Source organism: Miscanthus floridulus, chromosome 12, assembly GCF_019320115.1.
Source record: "Miscanthus floridulus cultivar M001 chromosome 12, ASM1932011v1, whole genome shotgun sequence".
Taxonomy (NCBI): domain Eukaryota; kingdom Viridiplantae; phylum Streptophyta; class Magnoliopsida; order Poales; family Poaceae; genus Miscanthus; species Miscanthus floridulus.
The window spans coordinates 75019080-75038525 of record NC_089591.1 but is presented as its reverse complement, the minus strand read 5'-3'; the positions used below and the strand labels follow the sequence as shown (position 1 = coordinate 75038525).

At 44.0% G+C, this 19446-nt stretch overlaps 2 protein-coding genes across 2 annotated transcripts in view; one reads left to right on the top strand and one right to left on the bottom strand.

The window, feature by feature from the left end:
* LOC136497623 (G-type lectin S-receptor-like serine/threonine-protein kinase B120) overlaps positions 1–8758 on the top strand; it is a 71027-nt gene extending 62269 nt beyond the window's left edge. Inside the window, exons 6-7 of the mRNA XM_066493472.1 lie at positions 8205–8355; positions 8443–8758. Of these exons, the coding sequence (XP_066349569.1) occupies positions 8205–8355; positions 8443–8745 (454 nt within the window). The 3' untranslated portion in view covers positions 8746–8758. The remainder of the gene's footprint in view (positions 1–8204; positions 8356–8442) is intronic.
* On the bottom strand, positions 3166–6783 carry LOC136497622 (putative transcriptional regulator tpeD). The gene is made up of 2 exons (XM_066493470.1): positions 4178–6783; positions 3166–4097 (listed from the first exon to the last, which is right to left on the bottom strand). The coding sequence occupies exons 1-2, from the start codon at positions 5749–5751 to the stop codon at positions 3485–3487; spliced, it is 2187 nt and encodes a 728-aa protein (XP_066349567.1). The 5' UTR covers positions 5752–6783; the 3' UTR covers positions 3166–3484.
* Positions 8759–19446: the final 10688 nt, after the last annotated feature.

The window sequence follows — 19446 nt, the reverse complement described above, 5'->3', positions numbered from 1 at the left end:
AGACTAAAAGGGGGCGATTGAGCATCAGCAGCTGAAAAGTCCTAATGGCTAGAGGGGGGTGAATAGCCTATTAAAAATTTCTACAACAACACTTAACAAACCGGTTAGATAATTATGAGGCGAAGCAAGTGTTGCGCTAGCCTAATAAAAAATAAGCCACCTACCACAATTCTAGTTTATATAGTTTCTATCCACACAATAGCTATGACACTACACTAAGTTAGTATGCTCTCAAAAGCTAACTAAAGAGCCACACTAACCAAACTAACAAGCTCTCACAACTAACTACACTAAAGAGCTTGACAACTAGTTTGCTGTAAAGTAATGAGAGTGAGCAATTTGTTAATACCACCGTGTCGAGGAAGGAGCCAATCAATCACAAGAATGAATACCAATGAAGACCAATCACCTCGGAATCAAATGATGAACACAATGATTTTTACCGAGGTTCACTTGCTTGCCGGCAAGCTACTCCTCGTTGTGACGATTCATTCACTTGGAGGTTCACGAACTAATTGGCATCACACGCCAAACCTTCAATAGGGTGCCGCACAACCAACACAAGATGAGGATCACACAAGCCACGAGCAATTCACTAGAGTACCTTTTGGCTCTCCACCGGGAAAAGGTCAAGAACCCCTCATAATCACCACGATCGGAGCCGGAGACAATCACCACCCTCCGCTCGACGATCCTCGCTGCTCCAAGCCGTCTAGGTGGCGGCAACCACCAAGAGTAACAAGCGAATTCCGCAGCGAAACACGAACACCAAGTGCCTCTAGATGCAAACACTCAAGCAATGCACTTGGATTCTCTCTCAATCTCATAAAAATGATGAATCAATGATGGAGATGAGTGAGAGGGCTTTGGCTAAGCTCACAAGGTTGCTATATCAATGTAAATGACCAAGAGAGTGAGCTTGAGCCGGCCATGGGGCTTAAATAGAAGCTCTCACGAAATAGAGCCGTTGTACCCCTTCACTAGGCACAACACGGGGTGACCGGACGCTCCGGTCATATCGACCGGACGCTGGACCTCAGCGTCCGGTCACGCGATGCGTGCCACATGTCCCCTCTCTTCAAATGTTGATCGCCCGATCTCAACGGTCAAGTGATGACCGGACGCAGCAGCTCAAAGTGACCGGACGCTGGACCGGACGCTGAACCCCAGCGTCTGGTCGTTTCCAGTAAGCATCCAGAAACGATTTTTCACGACCGGACGCGTCCGATCATGCTCGATCGGACTCACCCAGCACCCGATCACACGGCGACTCCCCTATGCATGACCATGTCAGTGTGATCGGATGCAGCCAGCCAGCGTCCGTTCGACGACTGACGCCGCGCTTCTTCTGCTGCTACTGACCGGACGCGCCGATCCTTCAGAGACCAGCGTCCGGTCACTTACAGTGACCTTCGTCTTTTCTATCTAGGGTGCCGGTGGCACCGTCAGACTGTCCGCACTCTACGGACGGACACTCCGCCAGTGAAGTTCCTAACCCTTGCTCAAATGTGCCAACCACCAAGTGTATCGCCTTGTGCACATGTGTTAGCATATTTTCACAATCATTTTCAAGGGTGTTAGCACTTCATTAGATCCTAAATGCATATGCAATGAGTTAGAGCATCTAGTGGCACTTTGATAACCGCATTTCGATACGAGTTTCACCCCTCTTAATAGTACGGCTATCGATCCTAAATGTGATCACACTCACTAAGTGTCTCGGTCACCAAAACAAAATAACTCCTACCATTTATACCTTTGCCTTGAGCATTTTATTTTTCTTTTTCTTCTTTTCAAGTCCAAGCACTTGATCATCACCATGGCATCACCATCATCATGTCATGATCTTCATTTGCTTCACCACTTGGAATGTGCTACCTATCTCATGATCACTTGATAAACTAGGTTAGCACTTAGAGTTTCATCAATTCACCAAAACTAAACTAGAGCTTTCAGTAGCTTACAATGAACAAGGTCGAGGTGGTGGTGAAGTCGGAGACGGACCCCGCAGCGCTGGCCACGTGCGAGCTGATGGGGCGGCGGCGCTCCGACCGGACACTGGCGCGTCACCGCATCTCCAGCGAGGTCCCTGGCCAGAAGGACGTGAGCACCAGCTAGAGAAGGTCAAGACGAGTTCTCGGCTGCAAGTAATTGAACTTCTACCAGCCCTACGGGCCTTACCCCCAAGTTCGAGGTCGCGGCGGCGCTTCGGCCAACCCCGAGCAAAAATACCAAATTGGAGGTCGGTAGTGATCAGCCGGAGATGGGGAAGATAGAGTGTCTAGTTGGCTCCCTAAGCCGCTTACTGGCGCGAGTAATCGGACTGTGGAGCCGTGAGCTATCTAAACCGACGAGCGGCGGCACGGAGGTCAGGCCGTGGTCGTTTCACGGAGGAATATGTGAACGAGCTCAAGCGGATTAAGACGGCGGCTCTAGCCATTTGCTGCCACTCGAACCCGTGCACACAAGTGACAAGACGGAGCAAGCTTTGGCGCGGCGCGCACGAATTGAGTCGGCCGAACCCGAGCAGAGTTCTCCATGGCAGCTAGCGGGACAAGGCAGGCAGAGGAGCGTCACCTCGGCACTGCGACAGGGACCGGATGGCCACAGTGCGGAGACAACGACACAGGCAGGGCAGGGAAGTGTCTCGTCTCTAGGGCGACCGAATCATCGTTGTGGTAGGTGGAACGAGGGGCGGGGCAGTCGCCACGTCGGCTAGACAGTGGCCGCCACGGCGTCCGCTCGGCCCGCCTACGGCCTCGCCAGCGACGACCCCAGCCCAGTCCCGCGGAGACGAGCGTTGCCCACCCCGCCCCGATGTGCGGCCAGCGGAGCAGTGGCCACGGCCAGGAGCAGCCGGGCAGCCGTGGCACCAGGCTCGCGTGGTGACAGCGGCCACGGGAGCCCAACGGCCGAAACAGCAACACACACGATTTTTAAAGCGACGCGAAAACCGCTAATGACCCTGGATGAAGTTCAACTAATTTCCCTAATCTTAAGCCCGTAGTGCCAACTATCTGGCAAAGCAATCGCCAAGGCTAGGGATTAACTCGAGGAGGAGTTAGATGCATGCCAACATGGGCTTGCCACGCCGAACGCCCATTCGCGAACAAAGCACCGAAACGTGATTCACCGCGCGTTCTAAGGAATTTGGGCAATTTTTGTGAGCACAACGCGACTCCCATCGTGACTACCTAAGTTGCACGGATACGGATACGCGTATCGGTATCGGAAGGATACGGATACGCGGATACGGCAATTTCCTAAGAAACCCGATACGCGGATACGTTTTACTATTTTTTTAATAAATAGATAACAATGCATATGAAATTGCAAAATAGATATTCAAGTTCAACATAGAGACATTTAAGGTCTATTACACTCAGAATAACATGATAGCATGTTCTAATATAGGAAATTAATAAAAGGTCTATTACACTCGTAGCAAACTAGCAATATAGTACTATAGTAGGATATGATAGCATCAAGCTTCTTCCTCGGCTTCCTCATTCTCCTCCACATCAAGATCACCCAATCCAAATGATACAGCTTGCAACTCCGGCTCATCAATGGAGAGGTCAGCAACTTCCAGAAGACCTACACCACTAAGGGAATCAAAAGAATCTCCTCCAACATCCCACATCATTGTCTCTCCTGTCTTGTATGCATCCGTTCTTCTTGACAAATGCCTCAGATTTGAGTGCACAAAGACCAAATCTTCAGCCCGCTCAGGAGTTAAGGCATTTCTCTTGACACTATGGATGAAGCTATATGTGCTCCAATTTCTTTCACAGCAAGAAGAGGAGGCCGGTTGGCTCAGCAATTTCATGGCCAAACTCATCAATTGAGGGACAGACTGTCCATGATTTGTCCACCAAGTCATTGGGGAAACAGCCCATCTATCATGTATAGAATCAGGATCATTGAATTCTTCTGAACAACTAGAAAACCTTGAGTATTCTTCCTTTACTTGAGCCAACTCTTGCGGTATGCGAAAGAACTTCTTGAAGCAAGTCATCCTCATTTGTGATACCTCCTTATCCTTGTGGGGGGGTAGTCGGCCAGCACCTTCTTCAAGCCACTTGTTGCTGTAAAATCTGCATTTGGCAATTTAGCATTACAATTTAGATCATGAGCAACTGAGCTGAATTCTGAACTGTATAGTGTATAGTGTTACCTTGGATTGAGTGAATGAGCCAAACAATGTAGTGGATTATTGCCTTTTGTCCACCTAGCAATCAATATATCATGAATAACAGAGTAGAGGTCTGACTCCTCATTTGGTTCCTTCCCTTCATACAGATATATCTCTTTCTTCACTTTCTCAATCATTGAATCCCACATCTCATAGATTAAGTGAAGACACGGGGTGTCGGTGTCCGCAAAGCGTATCATATCATAGATAGGAGTAGTGATCCTAAGAATGTAATCTACATTGCCCCACCAGACATCACTTAGTATTTTTTCCTTTACATGTTGGGCAGTTGAAGCATCCTCTTTGTAGATGCTCCATTTGTCACTAATCACCATGTGTTGGAGAGCTGCTTTTACCTCAACAAACCGTTTTAGCATACACACAACCGATGCAAATCTTGTTTCAGCAATAGAAAGCAACTTCAAATGGCTGAACTCATTGAACATGGAAAGACGCATGCCATGATTCATTATGAAATTCTTGATCATAGTAGCCTCAACTTTAACATCATTTATAAATTCTAGTTGTCCCCAAACATGCATATCCTCATCAGTAGGTGTCCTTGGCAGTTTGGGTTCACATATATTTTTCATAGCAAGGTTGAGAGTATGCACTACACAAGGTGTCCAAAATATGTGATCATATTCAGCTTCAATTAAAAGACCAGCACCTTTGCAGTTTGCAGCATTATCTGTGATGATTTGTACCACATTTTGTCGCCCTACTTCATCAATAATAGCCCTCAACTTCTCAGCAATATATTCTTTTGACTTGTATTCTCCTTCACAATTGTCAGCCCTCAAAAACATTGGAGCTTTCTCAGAAACAGCAATGAAGTTGATGATTGGCCTCCTCTGAGGATCTGACCAACCATCACTGCAGATTGTGACCCCTTTCTCTGGCCATGTGCTCTTTGTACTCTCCAATAGATGCTCTATGTGCCTTCTTTCTTGCTTCAGGAGTGATTCCCTAGCCCTGTTATACCCAGGGATTGTGTAACCTTGCAAATTGCGGCTGCAAGCAAATGCAAAAGCTTCTCTAAAATATGGGTTTCTCAGAAAGTTGAAAGATACCCCTCCAGAATACATTGCTCTAACAATTAAAGCATCCAAGTGCTTGCGGTCTTGCAATGCCCAAGATTTTTCCAATATAGAAGCAGGTCCTCTCTTGTTCTTCTTGTTGTAATTGCCTGAAGAAGGACCTACAGGCAAAGCAACGGTGCGTGTCTTTGCTCTTTCCACCAGCTCCTTGCACCTTTCCACTTCCCTCCTCATCTCACTCAGCATTTCATATGAAACCTTCGGACATTTGATAATCCCCTTCCCTGATTTCTGCAGCAAATGAGCTTCAACTCTAGTGTAGCTGCTGCTTTTTTCCAATGGACAATAGTTGCATCTCCAAAGAGCATTTCCTCCACCAGCTTTAGGCCTCTCTAAAATGGTGACATGATCCCACAGCGGAGCCTTGATATCAGTTGTTTCTCTGGACCCAGATCCCACACTACCACTAGCAGTAACACTAGCACTAGCTACACTACTCAAATTTGGAGATGCCATACTGGACAATGAACATTGGACAAAATAAAAAAGGCTCTAATCAGTTATCAGTTTATCACTATCAGGAAAGGGGTAATGGCCTATTGGCCTTTGGCCTAATGGGGCAGGGCGCACTGGCTCAGCCACTCAGCCCTAAATTGGATTGGGGAGGAAGAGGAAGTGAGCCAGTGAGGAACTCACCTAAGCAGGGGGCTCCTTGTCGCCGGTGAGGGCGAGGGCGGAGGCGAGGTCGGAGGCTGGTCGCCCGCTCGGACCGTCTTCTCCTGGAATGCGCTCGTCGGGGCGTACTCGTCCTGGAGCGCCGGCGAGGCCTTGCGGGTCCTGGAGCGCCGGCGAGGCCTTGCGGGTCCTGGAGCGTCGGCGAGGCGTCAGCGGCCCCAGGTTCGGCGCCCGACGGGGGCGAGCTGGAGACGGGGGCGAGCTGGAGACGGCGCCCCACGAACGTGCTCGCGTCCGTCCTCAAGCCGTGCGTGGCGGAAGGGGACGGGCTCTGCGGGGGCGAGCTGCACGGGCTGGCGGTGAGGGCGGAGGATGGTCGCCGGCGAGGTCGGAGGCGGACTGGCGGCTGCGTGAGGCGGAGGCAGAGGCGGCTGCGCGTGGGAGAGACTGGCAGGCGGATGCGCGTGGGGAGGCGGTCAGGCGGATGTCTGCGTGAGGCCGAGGCAGAGGAGGCCAAGGAATGACCTATTGGGCCGGCTGGGCCGTATCGGCTGGGCCGAAACGTATCCATTCGTCAGTTTCTGGCCCAACTAAAACGAGATACGCGGATACGCCGCGGATACGTATCCGGGCCGTATCCCAGGCGTATCCGTATCGGATACGTATCCGATACGGGATACGGCCCTTCCCTGGCGTATCCGTGTTTCTGAGGTGACTACAACCTATACCATACTCAAGTACTCACCTTGATGCAATCAACTGTACAATTACCTAAAGCTAGTGTTTAGGTATTTTAGCTAGAATTTAATTACCAAAACATCATTGTCTACTACCTTTCCATACTTAGAAAATTAAAGGTTTCAGTTTGAACTAACATCTACTAGCGCTTTTGCTGAAATTTTTAATATGCCTAAACCTAATTAATTTCAACCACTAGGCATTTCATACACTAGTCCATAGGTCATACTAACTCGTAGAAACAAAACATCTAAGAACTACTTAACTAGTTTGTTCAATATAACTCGTCAAAAACGATACTTTTAAACATAAGTTCAAGTGTTCTAAATTTAAAATCCGAGAAACTCATTTTTTTGTTAATTGCTTTTAGGCCTTAATCTAGGTTCTAAGCAACTCGTAACACTAGAGGTGTTACAATACATTTTCGCATGCAGCTCAAAATAAGAAGGATATAGAAAAGATTTTACCCCCGGTTATAGCATGTTTGCTGCTGCTCTCAGGCACAACCCTTGTCTGGAGATGCAAATACAGAGGTACAATAAATTTAAGCCTATGTTTTCCAACATGCAACATTGTGGTGTAAATGTAAGAGAGGAGTTGCACTGATGTTTCTAGCAGCAGGAAAACGGCACAAAAAGGAAGCCCAGAAGAGAATGATGCTAGAATACTTGCGGTCTACTGATGAAACTGGGGACATGAATATAGAATTCCCATTTTATAGCTTCAAAGACATTGTTGTGGCAACGGATAATTTTTCTGATTCCAATATGCTTGGAAAGGGAGGTTTTGGAAAAGTTTACAAGGTACAAAGCAAAAATTGTCACTTGATATCTACAAAGATAGAAAAGTATAATATTAATTAATTGTTGTCTAATCATATAATGGGAAAATCAAGCAGGGATTGTTGGATGGTACCAAGGAAGTAGCCATCGAGAGACTTAGTAAGGGCTCTGGACAAGGCATTGAAGAGTTCAGAAATGAAGTGGTCTTGATTGCAAAACTGCAGCACAAGAACATAGTTAAGCTTCTTGGCTGCTCTATTCACGAAGTTGAGAAGTTGTTGGTTTATGAATCCTTGCCCAACAAAAGCTTAGATTACTTCATCTTTGGTAAATTGAATTAATATTTAAAGTTCTTACACTCTGAAAATCATTAATGAAAATAAAAATAAATATGCACATATATGCCTTGTTGTATGACTTGTTCACATTCCTATTATTAGACTCAGCAAGAAAGCCATTGCTTCAGTGGCCTACAAGGTGCAAGATAATCCAAGGGATAGCTAGAGGAATTCTTTATCTCCATCAAGACTCAAGACTAACAATAATTCATAGAGATCTCAAAGCAAGTAACATTTTGTTAGACGAAGAGATGATGCCTAAGATATCAGATTTTGGTATGGCCAGGATATTCTGCGGTGATCAGCACCATGCCAATACTAATCGAGTTGTTGGGACATAGTAAGTAACCCTTGCACTATCAAATTTCAGATACAGTTATCTGGTTGCACTTGTTGAATTATGCATATCTCATGCACTGGTGACTCATTCACACAGTGGTTACATGTCCCCTGAATATGCAATGGAAGGTGCATTTTCAGTTAAGTCAGACACCTACAGCTTTGGTGTTCTACTGTTGGAGATTGTGAGTGGATTAAAGATCAGCTCACCACATCTTATCTCGGATTTTCCTAACCTTATAGTATGTGTAAGTACTGGGTGATGTTCCCTATCCAGTTCTACGAGTACCTATGAAAATATATTCACTTGCTGAGAAGATTATCTCTCTGTTCAGGCATGGAACTTATGGAAGGATGGCAAAACAGAAGATTTTGTGGACTCATCTGTTAGAGATAATTGTCCGCTCGATGAAGTTTCACGGTGCATCCACATAGGACTCTTGTGTGTTCAAGATAGTCCGGACTGTAGGCCACTCATGTCAGAAGTGTTGTCCATGCTGGAGAACAAAACCATTCAGCTCCCAATACCAATGCAACCTGTGTATTTTGCACGTAGGGATGCTGAACGTGGAAGAGTCTGCAACAATATGGTACAATCATTTAATGTTATGAGCTTCACCGAGATAGAAGGACGCTAGATGTTGACTTTACATGAATAACTGAACTTCAGAGTGTTTCTCTGCCTTTGAGCTTATTACACGCAAAACACTAGGTTCAAGTTGAGTGTATGTGAAAAAGGATATTACTGCAGCTTATTCATTAGATATTGATGATATTCATATCAACATGCCTCACTTCAGACTCGTATTCCTACTCCACAAGAGGTTGCTTTTTTTATCTTCAGTTACTCTGTTATCTACCAAATTCATAAGAGTTTTTTCCCCCTATGCTAGGATTGTTCTGAGTCAGCATATTTTTCAATAAAGTTAGTTAATTGGCGCGTGATCCACCTTGTTTGGTTATTTCGGTAGACTAGAAGAATCAAATCCACAAAGTTCAGACAAAATAAACTGTAACATGTTCAGAGCTCTTTTCAGCATTGTTGGACACTACAATCTAATCAGGGCTTCAGAGACCATGGCCAGATTAGAGAGAGCCACTGTAGTAGTAGTACCTGTCCTAATGATTACGACCATGCATGGCGAACACGGCGTCGTATCGCCGTGGGGAGATCGGCAGGGCGGCAGCAAGGGCCCATTGGCCATGAAGCTATACAGCAACGGGAGGAGGCGCCGTAATACTTGACTCCCTTCACGAGTTCCTCCTCTAAAAGCTTGTGGCACGGCCCGTAACCTCCGCTGGTACGCCCTCACAGGCTGCTTGGCCTCCGCCGCCTCCGCCTCCGCCTCCACCGCCCCTGACCGGCAGCGGCGGTCAGCGGACGCCGACCAAACTCTCGTTAAACGTATCACAGATTCACAGCCCAAAGGGAAGTGACTGAAGACGACTGACGTTTTTTCCAGGATCCACTTTCTTCCAAGACTAATGGGCCGCTTACAGCTCATTTTACCGTGATTTTGCGGGCCGTCCTCGGTGCAGCTTTTTTTTTTATGTATGTAGTTATAGATTATATAATAGTAGTTTTTTTCTTGCGGCATCCCGCACAGCTGAAAAAGTTGCAGCAAGCAATTAGGATGGTTTAGGCAGACAAGGTTTTCACGGTTTTGTTGTAGATTCAAAGGAGAGAGAAAATGATGCCAAGTAGGGGCCTTTCCGTTTCTGAAATTAGGAGGTTTGGCCACGTTGTTGACCGCCTTTTTCATTCAAAAACCTTCTAAGTGATATTATGATTTCTCAATTTAAAATTTAAATCAAGAGTTCCTTACGGTCCCATTGAGTAAGCGTGGACCTTTCACTTCTCTAGATCGTCCAAAACTGAGATTGCTAATGTCTATGCTATGTTTTGAAAAAATAATTGAGTCTAACGTTTAAGAAAGGAAAAAAAAACTCCATAAGCCAAATTTCATTGTTTTATCCTATGCCAAACCAAATTTATAGAAGAGAGTATTAACATATTCACCATTCAAAATAAGTAAACTATGAAATTGTATTTCGTAATTAATCTAATAATACTATTTAATATCGTAAATACTTTTGTTCTTCTAGTTTATGATAGTTTTACTTAGAATAAATACAAAGCTACTTATATTTTTGGATGGTAGGAGTTGAGGGCAATTTGGAGCATTTTAAACTTTTCCTCTAGACTAGAGTACATTTTAAACAATCTTTCGGCATACTTGAATCCCCTAAAGATTACAAAAATCTAGATTCTAAATAGTGATAGTAGAATTTGGATTCTGGATAAAAATAACAACTCATGTTTGGATTCTAGATTGTTACTTGAGATTCTAACTAGTTGGTTGGATGTATTATAAAAAAAATCTGCCCCCCCCCCCCCCCCTAGATTTACATGTTTGGATCTTATTCTCGTTCTTCTATCTCACTAATTTACTAGGAGATTTGAACGTGCCCTAATTCGACATGTTGTCAAACAAAATTCTAATTTGACATGCGACAATTCTCATTGAAGTGAGAGGGGAAGAACGTAGGATGGCTCACAAAGTTTGCCGCATGAAAAAAAAATCGGTAGGGATGGTCTCTGCATGGGTAACTGTGAGCACATGTCATGGATTTATGACATATGTGTCCATGCGTAAGCATCCAATGTATGTTACCATGCATATTTTCATGAGTGTTAGTTGGAAAGAAAAATTATTGTGTAAATTCACGAGGACTATAAGTATATTTAGATAATTGCATAAATTTAGGAAGACTGCAACTCTCTTTAGATACTTGCATGGACATATATCGTGAATCCGTTACAGTACCCACCATTATGCCATGAGAATATATTCCTCCATTGTTGTACACGGTAAAGATGAGCTTTAAGCGGCCCATGTAATAAACTCAAAGGCAGAGGAACAACATATGCTGAAGTGCACTTATCCATGTACAGTCAACATTTGGCGGCCTTCTACCTCCGTGAAGCTCATGACATTCAAGGACAATACTCTATTGTTGCCAACTCTTGCAGGTTCAGCATCCCTACGTACAAAATACACTGCTTGCATTGGTATTGGGAGTTCTGTGGTTTTGTTCTCCAGCATGGATAAAACTTCTGACATGATGGCCTACAGTCCGGACTGTCTTGAACACATAAGAGTCCTATGTGGATGCACCGTGAAACTTCATCGAGTGGGCAGTTCTCCTTAATAGATGAGTCTACCAAATCATCTGTTTTGCCATCCTTCCATAAGTTCCATGCCAGAACAAAGAGAGATTTTTTTTTCAGCAAGTGAGTACATTTTTATAGACCGTAGAGCTTAATTGGGAGCATCCCTCAATACTTGCATATACTATAAGGTTAGGAAAATCCATGATAAGATGTGGTGAGCACTGAAAGCATCTAGGCCCCTAGTTGGGTTTCGGTGATTAATGACAATACAAGATTACTATGACTAACGTGTGTTTTGCAGAGGCAATTAAGTTAGGTCATGGTAATGGAGATCGATTGGGCAATCAAAGTTGTCATGCCCCTACGATGGAAATCGTTTTGGTTTTCAAAGGATGGACGACAAGGTTAAGGATGACTAGTTCTAAGTGTCGATTGGAGTTGGAGAGACACTTAGAGTAGTTTAGGACTTTGTTTTTCCTTTGGCCATACTATTAAGGGGGTGTGGACGGGTAGCTTGACCTAGTTGAGTCTAGTGAGTTAGGTGTGGTGCACACTTGTTAAAACTAGCTCTAGGTAGCTCCTACGAATGCCTAAGATCCTTTGGAGCAAACTTCATTCACATATGATCGAGAGTTGGAAGTGAATGGAGGGTCAAATGCTGACCGGACGCTGGCCCCGGTGCGACCGGACGCTGGCCGCAGGGTCCGGTCAGTTCATTTGATCAGCAGTCTGCGTTCGGTGCGACCGGACACTGGAGAGGTCAAGTGACCGGACGCTGAAAGGCAGCGTCCAGTCGACTCCAGTAAGGTTCCAGATGAGGGAATCTGCGACCGGACGCGTCCGGTCAGTGCTGACCGGACCCTGCCAGCGTCCGGTCAACACATTTTTACTGGTTCGCGGGTTGAACTGACCAGAGCGTCCGGTCAATACGGCCGGAGCATCCGGTCACCCCGCAGAAGCTCATAACGGTTCGCTTTTCAAGCTGCTTTATAAATAGAAGCTCCACTCGTGTGTGGAGTCACTTTTGCTCATTCCAACAGCTGAGAAACACGTTTGTGAGTGCCAAGAAGAGCAAGGTCCTAGTGAGGTGATTGAGATTTGAGAATCCAAGAGAGTAGCCTCATTAGTGAATCAAGAGTAGTCAAGTGTGCATCCATCTTCTCATTAGGCTTCGCGTGGTCAAGTGAGAGTTCGTGCTTGTTACTCTTGGTGATCGCCATCACCTAGACGGCTTGGTGGTGATTGGGAGCTTGGTGATCACCCGGCGGAGCTTGTGGGTGACCCAACTCAAGTTGTGAGTGGCTTTGGGTGATTCGCCGCGACAGAGTGTCGAAGAATCAACCCATAGAGAGCACTTGATCCTTGCGTGGATCAAGGGGGAGCTACACCCTTGCGTGGGTGCTCCAACAAGGACTAGTGGGGAGTGACAACTCTCCGATACCTCGGCAAAATATCGCCGCGTTCCTCTCTCTCTTTACTTTGAGCATTTCCTTTGAGTATTTACTTTGAGCAATTCAATACTTATCTTCACATTCATAGAATTGCCATGCTAGAGTAAGTTTGGAACATAGGTTGCAAGTCCTTTGTGCATTAGTTTGATAGAAACACTTTTCTAGGCACAAGGGGTTAATTGGGCTATCTGTAGGATTTGATTATTGCAAGAAAATTTAGAATTAGCCCAATTCACCCCCCCCCTCTTGGGTATCTTGATCCTTTCAATTGATATTGGAGCCTCGTGCTCACGTTTTTAAGCTTAACCGCTTAGAGCAAGATGTCTCACAGGGATGGACCTCCTCCAATCTTTGAGGGAGATGATTTTCCATATTGGAAAATCCGCATGGAGGCGTACTTAGAAGCTCTAGACGTTGGTATTCTTAGAGCCGCCTCACAAGGCTTCCCAAAACCTCAAAATGCTACTAACCTACAAGGCAATGAGGTTAATTATGAAAAATGGAATGCAAAGGCTCGCAACACCATCTTTAGAGGCCTTTGCAAAGATGTGTTCAATTGTGTAAGGAACCACAAAGATGCCCATGCACTATGGTCGGACGTTTGTGCGCTCCATGAGGGAACTAAGAGTGAGCATGAGAAATGCTATCATCTTGTGATTAAAAAGCTAAATTCATTTGAAATACTTCCCAAAGAAAGTGCTAATGAGATGTATTCTCATTTAAATGTTCTTGTAGAGGAAGTCAATGGGCTTGGACTTACTCAAATGTCACCATCCAACGTTGTGAGAAAGATCTTGAGTGTCCTCCCCATTGACAAATATGGGCACATTGTGACCGTGCTACATCAAGGTGATCTTTCCGTCGCTACACCGACACAAATCTTGGGAAAGATCAATGCTCATGAGATGTACATGCATATCACGCTACAAGATGGCTCATCCTCTACAAAGAAGAAAGAGGACTTAGCATTCAAAGCTAGCCAAGATAAGGGCAAAGCAAGACTTGAGTATGAGAGCTCAAGTGATGAAGATGATGAAGAAAGTCTTGCTCTCATGGTGAAGAAGACCGCCAAGATGCTAAAGAAGCTAAACAAGAGTGGCATCAAGTTTGACGGCAAGAAGAAGAAGTTCTTCACTAGCTTAAGAAGAAAGCCAATCTCCGAGATGGATTGCTACAATTGTGGTGAACTTGGTCATCTAGCTCATCAATGCACAAAGCCTAAGAAAGACAAGTTCAAGAACAAGAACAAGGGCAAGAAAGATGACTCAAGTAATGAAGATGAAGATGAGAAGAAGAAGAACAAGCCATACAAGAAGAGGGATGGCAAAAAGAGGGACTTCTACAAGAAGAAGAAGAGTGGAAAGGCTTACATTGTCGGTGATTGGCTCACGGACATTGATTCATCAAGTGGATCATCCAATGATGATAGTGACAATGAGAAGGTGGCCGCCATTGCTATTAATCTTGCATCTTCACCACCACCATCGCCATCATCCTCTACACACATATGCCTTATGGCCAAGGGTGAACGCAAGGTAACTAAGAGTGATGATAGTAGTGATGATGAGCAAGCTAGTGATGATGATAGCGATAGCGATGATGATGATTCACCTACATATGATGATCTTGTCAAAATACTAAGAAAATACACTAAGATCATTAGAAAGAGTAGAGCTACAAATGAAAAGCTTGATGCTAAAAATGATTCACTCTTAGCTAAGTGTGATACATTGGAAAAGGCTAATGATGAGCTAAGAGAAACTAATAATGCTATATCATCCAAACTCAAGGAGCTCAAATCTTCTAAGAAAGAGCTTAAAGATAAATATGATAAACTTGAGTGGGTGCACAATGAACTCATCACTAGCCACAACAAGCTAAAAGATGAATACACTACTCTTAAGATCAATCATGATACTCTTATTATTGCTCAAGAATTTTTACCAAATGAGCCACATGATGCTACTAACCATATTGTCAAGATTGATATAGCTACTTCATGTCATGACTTAATTGATAAGAGCATTGAGCATGGATCTAGTAGCAAAGGCAAGCAAGTGGTTGAGTGCAATGACTATGATGAGTATGTCAAGCTCAAGAGTGATAATGAGAAGCTCATGAAAGATCTTGAAGAGATGAAAAGTCACAACACTATTGTGCTAGAAACTCTTGATCATGACAAAGAGTTGATCCTTGAGAATGAGAAGCTCAAAGAAGAAAACAAGAAGCTCAAGGAAGAGAAGAATAATGATGTTCTCAAGGAAGAGAACAAGAAGCTCAAGATGGAGAAAGAGCATCTCAAGGTAGGATTGAGCAAGTTTGCTAGAGGCAAGCATCTCCAAAGTGAGCTACTCATGAACACCATCATGAAGATGGATAGAAGTGGCATTAGATATGTGGCAAGTGTAGAGAAGAAGAAGGCTCAAGTTCAACAACAACAATCAAAGCCAAAGCTAAAGCCAAAGAGATGTTTTGAGTGTGGACAAGAAGGCCACTTTGCTCATGAGTATCAAACTCCACCGCCACAACCCTTGCCCAAGCATGCTAGACCCTTTGCCTTCAATGCTCACTACATGCTTAGAAATGACTCTAGTGGAAAGATGAAAGTCATGTTCTTAGGTCCCCCTAACAAGAATAGGCCTAAGAAGATTTGGGTGGCTAAGTCACTTGTTAAGAAGGTGAAGGGCCCTCAACAAGTTTGGATTCATAAAGCTTGAATCTCTTGTGTGTAGGTGAACTACAAGACCGGTGAAAGTCATTGGGTTATTGATAGTGGTTGCACTCAACATATGACCGGTGATCCTCGTATGTTCACCTCACTAGATGAAGAGGTAGATGGACAAGAGAAAATAACTTTTGGAGATAATTCAAAGGGCAAGGTTAAAGGATTGGGCAAAGTGGCAATATCAAATGATCATTCCATCTTCAATGTGCTCTATGTTGCTTCATTGAGCTTCAACTTGCTATCCATTGGGCAATTGTGTGATCTTGGCTTCCAATGCTTATTCACCGAAAAGGAGGTTGTTGTATCCAAGGTAGATGACAATTTAGTGATATTCAATGGATTTAGATACAACAATTTATATCTAGTTGACTTCACCTCCAAAGATGCAAATTTGAAGACTTGCCTATTCACCAAAACAACACTTGGATGGCTATGGCATAGAAGACTTGCTCATGTTGTGATGAGCTCACTCAAGAAGCTTATGAAGAATGATTTGGTGAGAGGGTTGAAGGATGTGAAGTTTGAGAAGGACAAGCTTTGTAGTGCATGTCAAGCCGGCAAGCAAGTTGCAAACACTCATCCAACCAAAGCTTTCATGTTAACCATAAGAGTCCTAGAACTCCTACATATGGATTTATTTGGACCAACTACATACAAGAGTTTGGGAGAAAATCTCTATTGTCTTGTGATTATGGATGACTATTCAAGGTATTCATGGGTGTTCTTCCTTCATGACAAATCCAAAGTTGCATCTTGCTTCAAGAAGTTTGGCAAGAGAGCTCAAAATGAATTTGAAGTGAAGCTCAAGAAGATTAGAAGTGACAATGGCAAAGAATTTGACAACACAAATATTGAAGCCTATTGTGATGAAGTTGGAATCAAACATGAAGTCTCCGCAACTTATACTCCTCAACAAAATGGTGTAGTTGAGAGGAAGAACCAGACTTTGATCACTCTTGTAAGGACAATGCTAGATGAGTACAACACCCCCGAAGCTCTATGGGCGGAAGCAATCAACACCGCATGTTATGCATCCAACCGCCTATTCCTTCAAAAGTTCCTTAGCAAGACACCTTATGAGTTGCTCAATGGGAAGAAGCCGGACGTCTCATTCTTTAGGGTGTTTGGTTGCAAATGCTATATCTACAAGAAGCAGCAACACCTAGGGAAGTTCCAAAGACATTGTGATATTGGTTTTCTTGTTGGTTACTCATCGAAGTCCAAAGCATATAGAGTATTTAATCATGCCACCGGCTTGGTTGAAGAAACAAATGATGTGGAATTTGATGAATCTAACGGCTCCCAAGGAGCACATGAGAATCTTGATGATGTAGGTGATGAACCATTGAGGGAGGCTATGAAGAATATTCTGGTGGAAGACATTAAGCCAAAAGATGATGAAGATGATGTACAAGTCATTGATCAACCCTCTTCATCAAGTGTGCCACAAGATGGTGAAAAAGATGGGAGAGTAGAAAATGAAGATACTCATATCTCTCATGAGCAAATGGTGGTACAAGCATAAGATGTTGATGCTCCACAACCTCCTCCCCAAGTGATCAATAGAAGAAATACACCTCTCCTACAAGATCATCCACAAGATCTCATCATAGGGAGTCCATCAAAGGGAGTAATGACTCGATCTCAAAAACTTACTTCATTTATTGCTCATCACTCTTTTGTTTCTTGCTATGAGCCTACCAAGGTAGAAGAAGCTCTTAAAGATCCGGATTGGATCAATGCCATGCATGAAGAGTTGAACAACTTCACTCGTAATGAAGTTTGGACTCTTGAAGAGCGACCAAAAGGTGCAAGAGTCATTGGAACAAAGTGGGTGTTCCGCAACAAGCAAGATGATCAAGGTGTTGTTGTGAGGAACAAGGCAAGACTAGTTGCAAAGGGGTTCTCTCAAGTTGAAGGTTTGGATTTTGGAGAGACCTTTGCACCGGTTGCAAGATTAAAAGCCATCCGTATCCTTCTTGCATATGCATCACATCATGAAATGAAACTATATCAAATGGATGTGAAAAATGCATTTTTAAATGGCTTTATTAATGAACTAGTCTATGTTGATCAACCTCTCAGGTTTGAAGACCCTAGATATCCTAAGCATGTTTATAGGTTGTCCAAGGCACTATGTGGGCTTAAGCAAGCCCCAAGAGCTTGGTATGAGCGCCTTCAGGACTTCCTCATTGAGAAGGGCTTCACCATTGGGAAGGTCGACACCATACTATTCACCAAGAAGCTTGATGGGCATATCTTCATTTGTCAAGTATATGTTGATGATATCATCTTTGGATCATCAAATGAAGACTCATGCAAAGAATTTAGTGAATTGATGTCTAAGGAGTTCGAGATGTCCATGATTGGTGAGCTTACATTCTTTCTTAGTTTTCAAGTCAAGCAAATGAAAGAAGGCATCTTCATCTCTCAAGAGAAATACACAAAAGATCTTCTCAAGAGATTCAAGATGGATGAATGTAAGCCAATCAAGACACCAATGCCTACCAATGGACATCTCGACCTAGATGAGGGAGGTAACCCGGTTAATCAAACTCTCTACCGTTCTATGATTGATAGCTTATTATACTTAACCGCATCTAGGCCCGACATCATGTTTAGTGTGTGTATGTGTGCTAGATTTTAAGCTAGTCCTAAGGAAACACATTTAATTGCCGTAAAAAGAATCCTTAGGTATCTTAAGCACACACCAAGCATTGGTCTTTGGTGTCCCAAATGAGCTATATTTGAGTTAGTTGGCTATTCCGATTCGGATTATGCCGGATGCAAAGTGGATAGAAAGAGCACATCCGGAGGGTGCCATTTGCTTGGTAGATCACTTGTGTCTTGGTCCTCCAAGAAACAAAATAGTGTGGCTTTGTCCACCGCCAAAGCGGAATACATTGCCGCGGGTGCTTGTTGTGCACAAATTTTATACATGAAACAAACTTTACTAGACTATGGTGTAGTTCTAGAAAAGGTACCTCTTTTGTGCGACAATGAAAGTGCGGTAAAACTTGCAAATAATCCGGTTCAACACTCTCGCACCAAGTATATAGATATCCGCTATCACTTTCTAAGAGATCATGTTGCTAAAAATGATATATTACTAGAAGGTGTAAGAACCAAAGATCAATTAGCGGATATCTTCACTAAACCGCTAGATGAGGCTACATTTTGTAGATTGCGGAATGAGCTCAATGTGCTTGATTTTAGTAACTTCACTAAAAATTGAGCTTGTGTTGTCCCTTGCATTCATTGTAATATACAACATGTTTAATTTTTGGCAATGCATATAGGGCTTGTCTAACATGGTTAAGATAACCGCCGAAAAGCGTGTGAAGAAGCTTAACCTTGGATCAAACTTAACAAGCAACTAGATTTACTTACAAGTATTGCATATGCATGAATGTTGTTTTGTCGTTTTGTTCCATTTACCCTGTTATTGCCTATTTTCTTAAAAAGAATAATAGCCTAAGGCAAAATATTTTAAAAAAATATGAGGGTTTAAGAGATGTCATTCACATCAGTCCCAATTGGTGCTTATTTGGATCTTATTCAAGTTGGGACTTGATTGGGAACAGGCAGCGTGAAGGGACTTTGAAGATTTGCTGGAAAAGGTGCACCGAACGCTGCTGTCCAGCGTCCGGTCAGTTCATAGGAGGTGAACTACTGGTGAAGGAGTGACCGGACGCTGCGTTTGTGCGTCCAGTTAGGAAGGGATCCAGCGTCCGGTCGATTGAAGGAAGAACAGGCTGTACTGACCGGACCCTGCCTACGTCCGGTCATGGACCACCGGACATGTCCGGTCCCGATTCCAGAGGAATTGGACCTCTCTAGAATCGATCGGACGCTGGGTGGTAGCGTCCGGTCGCTACCACCGGAGCGTTCGGTCAGTGGATCTCGTGTGGCTTCAGGACTCTTTTCCGTTTCCTTTCTTGTCGCGTTTAGGGTCCTCATTTAAACCGCAGCCCTTGCGTCTTTTCTT

Excerpts from the sequence above, each read along its gene's own strand:
- LOC136497622 (XM_066493470.1), bottom strand. The coding sequence starts at position 5,751 with ATGGCATCTCCAAATTTGAGTAGTGTAGCTAGTGCTAGTGTTACTGCT. Across the intron at positions 4,098-4,177 it reads GCTCATTCACTCAATCCAAG|ATTTTACAGCAACAAGTGGC; the intron begins GTAACACTATAC and ends TGCCAAATGCAG.